The sequence below is a fragment of the Octodon degus genome, unplaced genomic scaffold, assembly GCF_000260255.1.
Source record: "Octodon degus isolate 3935 unplaced genomic scaffold, OctDeg1.0 scaffold00044, whole genome shotgun sequence".
Taxonomy (NCBI): Eukaryota; Metazoa; Chordata; class Mammalia; order Rodentia; family Octodontidae; genus Octodon; species Octodon degus.
In genome coordinates, this window is record NW_004524620.1 from 8,341,154 (window position 1) to 8,351,164 (window position 10,011).

Below are 10,011 nucleotides of genomic sequence, written 5' to 3' on the forward strand. Positions count from 1 at the left end.
GAATGAACGATTTATATCAGACCTTAACACGATGGCGTCCTCGTTAATTTTGTTCTTTCACCTCTCTGCTTTTACGCATTACTACCTAGTGAGGAAAGACAAGCTCTTCACAACCGTTACTACAGAACTCGGAAGTGTGGCAACTGAGGGGACGGAAACTTGCATAAGAAATAAGCAGTGATGTAACTGAAAGTAACAGTCATAGTGGACGCATCAGGCAACACATGGCCGCACTTGGCACACGCCACACACCTGTCACCGAGCACCCTGCGTCCCACAGAACGCTGCTGCCCGGGAAGGTGCGCTGCGCAAGGTGTGCTTGGTTTTTGTTTTGTTTTGCTTTGCTTTCCTGAATGCAATAACAAAGACAATATGGGGACTAGGTACCACCTGCCCAAGAATCACTGGCCATCTTTACTCTCTCTGGGAAAATGGAGACCACCTTACAGCTATTTTTCCTTTAATCTGTCACAATCTTAAAAAAAAAAAAAAAAAAAAACACTAAAAAAAAGGGAGAGATTTTATATGAGCTAAGGTTTGCTGCAGCAAACATGCAAGCAGCTTTCATTCAGGGATTGTCAAAAACTTTCCAGTGTGCCCACTGCAATGCGGATGCCAACCAACGAATCAAAGGCATTCAGCAACTAGACAAAGAGGGTCTGATGCCAACCTCGGTGCCACTGGCAACCATTATTGGCATCAAACACAGTGTCTGCCTTTTTTTTTCCCCTTCGCCTGGCACTTCACAAACAAAATGGCGGTTCTTGTAGCAACGGAACAGCCGAAGCGCAGCCCTCTGAATCAATAACATCAAATGACTTTATGGATTCAAACACAGTTACTCCCAAATGATGTGTTCGCTTCAGATAAAGTGGAAGGCATATACCTTAATAAACAATTATATTGAATATATCCCTTTACTGATGTGCAGAAACTGCAAAATGGACTGAACTGTGGCCAACCAGACTCTGTGCACAGAAGCTGGGTAACAAAGACCCTGAGCTTTAAGGAAACACTGCCTAGGACTGCGTAACTCTAATAAACTCTGAATCAAAAATGATTTTAAAATGTATAAATATTCCCCAAACTCTATCAGGTGCAGATGTAGCACTCTATCTTATGTCAAAGCTCTCGTAACTCTTTCAGAAAAGATGAGACTGCTGGGCATGGAGAAGAAAAACTGAACCAGAAGAGAAAAGGGGGCAGAAACGCCTGTGAAGTTGGTCAACAATGGAACTTTATTATACGTAGGTCTTTACCGCAGCCTCCAGAAGAGATGCAGCACGTGATCTTGTATAAATAACTAAGAGGACTATTGACATTTCTAGATCTGGAAATTGTCAATATATTGTAACATCACTCCACACTGCAATGCGGATGCCAACTAACAAATCACAGGCATCCTGAGCTAAACAAAGAGGGTCTGATGCCAATCCTGGTGCCAGTGGCAACCATCTTTGGCATCCTCTCTGTTCTTTCTCATGTTTTTCTCCTAATCGTTTAGAAGTGGCGAGAGAGAAAGGAAAAGGGGGAAAGCCACTGGGCTGCTCATTCTATTACAACCGCCACATTTTCCCTTTCTGATTTTTCTTTCATGTTTTTCCCTTATTTTTTTGTCTAACATATAAAGCAGATTTAAGTAGGTTTTTATGTACTTAGATAAAGAAAAAGTTACGATGTAAGAAATGCAGTTCTCTGATTGACTACTGTCTTTTAAAAGCCTGCCTTCTTTAATCAATGGCACTGAAAAATGATGTAATTAAACTACAATTGACAAAGAAAAAGATATGTTTTGAAAAAAAGGGCAACACAAAAGCAGCCTGATGTGAATGTTTTGAAGAAAGGGCCCTTAGATTTCACATCTGGTGAAACCTCATTCAGATGGTACACAGTCAGGTAGCAGAAGACACAATTATTGGACGTACAGCTTAAAACAGTTGAAAGGGTCACACAACAGAGGTTGCTGAAAGAACAAAATCAATGTTTTACCTTAAAACACGGCCACAGCGAGTTGCTTAAAACTTTATGATCATCACAACCCCACAGTGCAAATGCAGAAGGCCTGGATGCATTTTTTTTTAATCTACCTTCACAAATCCAAAGGACACGTTCTCTAATGCCAGCTCATCAACTCTAAGAGCCGGCTGCCAGCCTCAAAGGTGTGTGTGTGCAGGTACACGCCTGCAGGACCCTCCTCCAGGCAAGCTCCAAGGAGCACAGCAGTGCGACAGTCACAACCTTTCTCCTTACACTAAGAAGTTACATGACCCACTTTTTAAAACTTTACTTCCCACCTCGACTTTCTCAATGTAGTTATGACACATTTATAGTCAATCTAACACATATATACAGCCCACCTTAAAAATGTCACCTCCTAGACAGCTGTCAATCAAATTAAGTGTCATGTGTTAATGAGCTTTTTATTTTAGGACAGGCAGGATGAAAATACATTTTCCCTATTATTACTTGGACTTTAATTCTTAGATACATGAAAATAGTAAGTGCAATGCTTCATTTTTGAAGGAGATACAGTATTTCCAAATGAGTAACGGCCAACACTGTTATTTAAAATCAGACTAAAAATGTTAAAAGGACCCTCAAGCATATCTCTAAAATTGCATGATGGAAATATCAACACACAAACCACAGACTAAGCATCTGTATTTCAAAGTCAAAAGAGTACATGTTACTCTTCTGGGTAACAATGGAGTATGTAACAATTTATTAAATCCCACGCTCACACAAGGAGCACCAAATAACTGCCTGCCACCTGGCTATCTGTAGGCCGGCTTTTCCTCCTGCCAGGCCACGTTCAGAAATGATCCACCCTCTGTGGAAGTTCAAACTTCAGGCCACCTTGGGAATGCTGTTTTTATAAAGTAACATTTTGCCATGGACTATTGTCAATGCAAAGTCATCTATTTCTTGAAATAATGATTTGAAGGAAAAAAATTCTCACCTACTTAAGCAAAACATAGTAAGAAAAATAGAAATAAAGAAATATATTTTGTTGACTCAAAAAACAGCAACAACATTGCCTATTTTGAACCGTTCAGGCAACAGTTACACCACTCTCTTTGTCAAGTATTTTAAAACACAGGTATGCTATGTGGTTGCTGCATTCTTCTTGAGATTTACTTTAAACCAGTGTAACCAGTCTACTTTCTGTTTTTGTTCTGTAATGTTTTGTAAGGAAAGCTTACAAATTTCCTCCTTGGAAGTTTTATGAATTTATAGTCAAGTAAACAATACAAAACGTTCCCAAGTCATTCTGGGTAAATATTAAAAATTACTTAAACAACGACTATATTCCAATGAGCCTACAGTGAATATTCCACAATCAAAAGTAGGTGTTAAGGTATTTACATTAAGCAAGTTACGGTCTCTGTCAGATCCACGTTTTGATAGTGGCTACCGTACACACTTCGTAACAGCACACACTAGTTCTATTTTCAGGCAACAGCACTGGACTCTACACCAACTTCATCTACCTCATTAGTTAAGAGGCTCGGACAGCAATTATTAAGGTCTGACTATTCATAACAGTGTACGTTCAAGTCAGGGAAAGATGACTTCGTATAAGAAATGCAGCCTGGCACAGAAAGCACAGTGTAATGAGCTGCATCCCCAGGCCACTCTGACTGCTCCTGGGAGAAAACTCAGGCCTTCGCAGCCTCTGCCTACGCCTGCCGCCTACCTAGGTGCAAGGGCCCAGCGTCTGCTCCCACAGTCACACACGGCAGTGGGCACGTGGGCGGGCGCGGGCACACTGCTCACTGTACCGAGAGGACACAGGAGACTGGGGGCCTCGAGAGCCGCTGGCCCACGCCGGATACTCTGCACTCTGCGGAGGTCTGTGGACACTAGAGGAAAGAACACTCTGCTCCTACCTTGCTCCTGCACGTAGTATGCCAAAAACAAGTCAAGCTCCTTAACTGACACTGTGATGTGGTGCGGCTGCACACAAAGTGCTGGGTTTGTGCAATGTGGGGACTTCATGAGCCGCTCGCCGTCCGTACTCTCCAAAGGGATGCCTTTGAACAGGATCACCATGACTAGATCCAGACGCCAGACTTTGTCTGCCTGCCGCAGGCAGTCGATCCTCCTAATCTTACCCTTCTGGTCAGGGTTGGATAAGACGCAGCACGGGTGCTTTTTGCCAGTCACGGTGAGCACAAAGTCCTCCCGGTACTCCTGGCGGATATCTTTGCGCAGTTTGGCCAGGAGCCTGGATGCCCACTTCTGTTTGATTTCGGGCTTTTCGCTAAGCAGCTCGTCTTTGACTGCTCTCTCTTCATCCTTGGACATTCGCTTCTCGTGCTTCTTAAAGTACTTGCGTTTTCGAGCCTGCAGGTTGAACCAAGTATAGGCAATTGCGCGGACGTGTGGAAGAAGCGCCTCGATGAACGGGTGAAATTCATCCTGCGGAAGGCGGGTGGGAGAACAAGAGGCACACAGTCGGTTTAATTTTAAATGCTCAAAAATTAGACCACAATCCAGTCCCAATTTGGCATAAAAAGTTATGCTTGAAAATAGCACTGTTTTCTTATTCAAAAAGCCCAAAATAGCAGGACAAGAAGAAAATAAAGTATGCCAAGCTGCCCCCTCTTAAGCAAAATGCACAAGTTGCTTCTCCCTCCTACAAAGAAAATAAGGTTTTATTTGCATTCTCACCCTGGCCCCCTCCCCCTCATTCCTACCCCAATACTATCTATGCCTTCTGCCTTCTTTAAAACATATGCAACCAAGGTGCTTGGCACCTAATTTAATATTTAAATATTTGATTGACCAACTAACACTGCACAGTACCATTTTACAAAGAACACAGTGGGGTTTGTTTTGTTTTGTTTTGTTTTTGCTAGTCGGGAGCAGAGCTGTTCAGGAGGCAGGAGCGATGCCACAGTTCATTTCTCCTCGCTGTGGCACAGCAACACAAAGCATATAGATGCTCAGTGTAATGCCACACAGTTCCCGCTTTTGGAGCATGCTCTCAGCAAGAGGCTGCTGGTGGCACAAAGAGCATGCGCCATTAAACTTGATCCATTTTCTTATCAAACGTCCAACATTCCAGCACTGAAACAGCACCATTCCAAAAGTGGTAACTAGAGAAACCGGTACACAGGGAGGCGAGTGGGCAAAGGACACAGCCGGGCGGAGCAGCGGCTTCTGCACTCAGTTTCCATACTTTGAGCAGTGCATTTTCTCCCCACACCCCGAACACCAGGGCGCGCACACACATGCACACACACACACACATACTCTCTCTCTCTCTCTCTCTCTCACACACACACACACACACACACACACACACACACAGATTCACACTCTTGAGTTTTTAAACCAAAGTTTTAAAGTTGAAAACAGAAACTACATGAATGTCCTTCCTGTAGATTTCCTATAGAATATGCAGCACGATCCAGTCTCTTAATCTGTTAATGGCTCACATGAGGATGACAATTACTCTAAATCCCTTAAAAATCAATCTGAGATGAACAATGAAAAATGGCAACTTGGCACCAACTTTGCATTCTTTGTGTCTCCGCGCGCTACAGCAGGGTGACACCGGAGCGCACTGCCTGCCGCTCAGTTACTGCTTTTGTGGAATCCACACAGCTCCCTTGCCACATAGATGGATTCTCTGACCCAACTGGAGGTATTTGTCTGCAAGTGAACATTCACACAGCACCCACCATTTGAATTAAGTAGTTTACTTTTAGGGTCCTGCATTTTTTCTGCCCCTTTCATCAAAGACTATTTTTAAGGGAGAGAGCGGTAAGAGGAATGGAGGATCATTCCACCCGAAGGTACTTAAAGTTACTTCCAAATGGAGCCAGCACATTGGTACTTCCTGATGTAGGTGAAACTCATCCTAAAAGCTTAGGCCCAGGCGTCCCATGTACACGCACTTGTGCGCAGTGGCCCAAGGGCTGAAGCACACCCATTTTTCTGATCACACTCACTGTACTTCCATCCCAGCAACAAAGTAACTTTCTCCAGCTGCTTAGACCCCAGGTAGGAATGTGGGCCCTCCTACGGCTCACCCTGAACTGCACGGAGGGAACTCTAACCGTCGACTGAACAATTCCATTAGGCAAAGACCATGAAAGTGAAGTCCTAACACTGCCACAAAGAAGGTGACCAAAAATTCCACACAGCTGTGAGTGTATTTTAAAGATGAAATTCAAAAGTTTCAATGCTAAGGCTGCAACCTGCCACGAGTTTGCAGTTTTGACCCCGCAGAGGTGTACGGCCCATCCAATCAATACTGCAGCTATCGAGTGCTCTAACATACTACCCTAAAATGTTCTACAGCAGCGTAAGTACGAATAAAAATTTTATAACAATACAGAATGCGGATGATTACATCACAGCATGAGGCATAACCAAATGCCATAGAGGAAATCATTAAACCGATCAGTAGTTTCCAGCAGAGATTTGAACAATTCGGTTACTATGTGAGCACATTAAACTAGGCCATGGAAAGAGTTAAACCACAATCTGTTCTTTGTGTGGGAAGGCAGCCCTGCTCGCAGCAACCACAGCCCATGATAAGACCTCCCTATCTACATACAGCCTCTGATGGCATGCTTTCAGCATTCACTGTAACTACAAAAACTTTGCTTATTCTCCTTCAAAATACATGCAAAAGAAAGGCCTGTTTAGGGAAATGTGGGCTTAAAATGTGCTACACAAACTTGCTTCCTATGACATGACTTCTACTGTGACTTATTAACACAACTAAAAACTATGCATCGAAGAACTCATGAACCAAAACCTTCACAATGTACAACGGACATGGGGAGCTTTGTTTCACTCACTGCACCCTTGCCATGCTTTGGAAAAGGCAGTATTATTTCAACAAATATTAAGCAATTCAATAATACTTAAGTACTTTTGTCCTTAAATACTATGTTCAGTGACATTTCATTCTTATTAAAAAGTCAAACAGTTTGATTAAATGTTTGAGTTTCAATATTGCATCAAAAACATCATCTACCATGTCACAAATCTCAAAACTGTAATGAATTATTTTAAGCACCCAGAAGGAAAAACTGAAGGTTAAATTTGGAAACTCTTACCCAATGCCCACAAAAAATTGTTTCTCAAGGATCACTTGAATTTGCTCAATGAGGCCAAATATTCTTTTTAAATACAGTTTTCTTTATAGGTAACTCGAAATAAACTTTTTCAGGCCACAATTGGCCTTGTTAGTATCTTTTAGGGCTTTACTAGTATGTGTATTCCTTTAAAGAATATTTGATAAGGGGAAATACCCCCCCAAAAAATGATTAAAAGCTGAGATTGGCTGTATGTCACAAACATTTTTACATTGACATATTCAGCTGTCATCTCCCAAGTACGATTGTTTTCTAATGCTGAGCAGCCATATATTGTGAATGATCGTGCAGCACATGAACATTCAGCTCAGTAACCACCCTCATCTAAACCAAAAGGGAAAAAGGAAAGTATTCATGTATTCAAATGTTCCAATGGATTAGTGCTAAACAAATATAAAAATAATTTTCAAAATTATTTAAGATCTAAAAGCTCTATATTAAGGTAATATGCAAGCTTGCCCTTTAAAAATTTTAACTACAATACACTAACATTCAGTCATCTTTTATCTTAAAAAAATTCTTTCAGTTGAGCTGAGCTGATATTAGCCAAGTTACAAATGTCAAATATAAAAGGAAACAGCCTAATTTAACTAGACATATTAATTTTTATTCATGAAGACAATAGTTTCCTTGCAAGGGATGGGAAATTAGACCACTATAGGTGTGGGAGAGTAAATACGAGGTGTTCTTGGAGTATCATCACTATACAACAAAAAGCCATGAAAATAAATGTTCCTGTAGAACTTGAATAACAAAATAGTTCAATGTCATCATACCAATATAAAGTTGTACTATTAAGGGCTTACGTTATATTACAAAAAACCAAACAGTAAATTGCGTCTGACAGGTCTCACTTTCCTTTTACATCTGATATATTCTCAAGTAAAAATGCTGGTATATTGATGTACTGACAGTACAACATATTATTTTGCTAAAAATCAACTTTATTGATAGCTTCTTTTATATTAAATTTCTTTTTAAAATTGAAGTATCTTATTGCAGAAACTGAGATGCTTTTTAAAGTTTTCAAAAAATTAAAAATGTTACTTTATTTTGTATTTACGTGTCTTAAAGCATGTCCTCCTACAGCCTGGAGGCACTTGTAATACAAAACTAACATACTCATCTGATACAGAATACAGAAGTAACTAACGGCGTTAACGTGTCCTCCCTTTCGCTGTACCTTACTTACCTATAAAGTCACCTATGAAGGTGGGTAAGTGAGATTTCTAAAGCTAAAATTCTTCTTCTGGTATAGGCCTTAATTCCCCAAAACAGTTTTAATATATCAACCTATATTTATAGTATTAAAATAGTTGAAAATGAGTCATCTTGAATTAAGAGGAAGTGCGCATCCCTGAATATTACTGCAGTAACTGAGTGATTATACTGTGCCTGCCCCGAACATTCCATGTCAGGATGCTGTAATATTATTTTTAACCTACACAAATTTAAGACAAAACTAGTGATGTTTTAATACACACTTAGGAGCGACTAGAAATGCAATGTAATTGCTATCAGTGTTTCCCAAAAGCCAAAGCTGGAAATACAATTTCAGAAAAAAAAAAAAAAAAAAAAACCTCAGTACCTTACATGTGAAGAAGTGCTTCTAAATGAAAAGCCTACTTTAACTTGTTGTATTTGATCCTAACATAAAAACAATGTAAATGGATGGAGTTTACCAGAAAGGAAAAAAAAAAAAAAAATCCTGCTGATGGTAATAGTAAAGGTAACTTCTACAACCAAAGGCAATTCATTAGACCTGAAAGTTTCATCACATTCATTGACTATTATCATTCATAGCTTTCAAAATACAAATAACTCAGAAACTTATTTTTCCAGTTTTGTTAAATTAAAGTGCACGTTTACTTGCTTAAAATAGCCATATCTAACTTAATCATACTCAGATGCCAAACAAAATATAAACAATAAAAAATGTGTCAGCCAAAAAGCTACAGGACTGTATCCAATCACTGAATAAGCCTTATCATTGTTTCCATCTTCATTCACAATTTATGAATGCCTCAGTCCTTTTGAGTCACAATGGCTTCTAATTGTCATACAATGGAAATCTTAATAATTTGTCCATTACAAAAATGCATCATCCTGATATTAGGTTTTTTAATTGAACACACCCAAAACCAACCAGTAAGTGTTCAAATGTTTATAGTTTTCTGCCAGTGCGAGGAAAAATGGTTATCAATTACGAATAGTAGAGATTACTGAGGCAAACTGTCCTAGACCTTAGAAGTCTAAATATTATTTCAAAAAACAATTCTAGACTAGGATATTTAGTTGAGTTGGTTAGCTCACTGAGCAGCGACAAAAACTCACCCAGGTAAGTCTGTTCGACATTCCCACTTTTCCTTTTGACCACCTGGCTTAAAGTAACATAAATCGGGTTTTTTTGAAGGTAAAGACCAGTGTGTTATACCATAACGTCGTTCTTAAGGTCTCAGGACAATTTGCAAAGTGAAAGACAAAAATTTTACTTCTCCAATCATTACTTTATGCTTCACGAACTACGCCTAAGCATCGCTAAACGAGCAGGTATCCACAAAATGAATCTATTCTAGAAGTCCTCACTCTTTACCAGAACCAACTACCCTCGTGCCAACGCAAAGCGCGCCTCTGCGGAGCGGGCCCCGGCACCCCAAAGCGCGGGTCCCCGGCACCCAGACCTCGGGCCCCGGAATTCGGGAAAGCAGCGGGTCCCCGGACCCCAAGCCCGGGCTCGCGCCGTCGCCCGCCCCCCGCCTGCCGCGGAGCCCAGCGGCGCCCGCACACGCGCCGCGGTCCCCTCGTCCCAGTCCCCGACTGGGGTCCAGAGCGGGCCCCGAGCCCTTCGCAGCCCCGGTCCGCCCCGCGAGCGGAGACCGGAGCAGCCGCAGGC

General features: G+C 41.2%; 1 protein-coding gene across 6 annotated transcripts in view; it reads right to left on the reverse strand.

The window, feature by feature from the left end:
* Nucleotides 1-10,011, reverse strand: part of Nfib (nuclear factor I B) — a 213,224-nt gene that overhangs the window by 202,340 nt on the left and 873 nt on the right. For all 6 annotated transcript variants that reach the window (XM_004631712.3, XM_004631711.3, XM_023715839.1 and 3 more), the window contains exon 2: nucleotides 3,891-4,422. In XM_004631712.3, coding sequence (XP_004631769.1) covers nucleotides 3,891-4,422 — 532 coding nt within the window. The remainder of the gene's footprint in view (nucleotides 1-3,890; nucleotides 4,423-10,011) is intronic.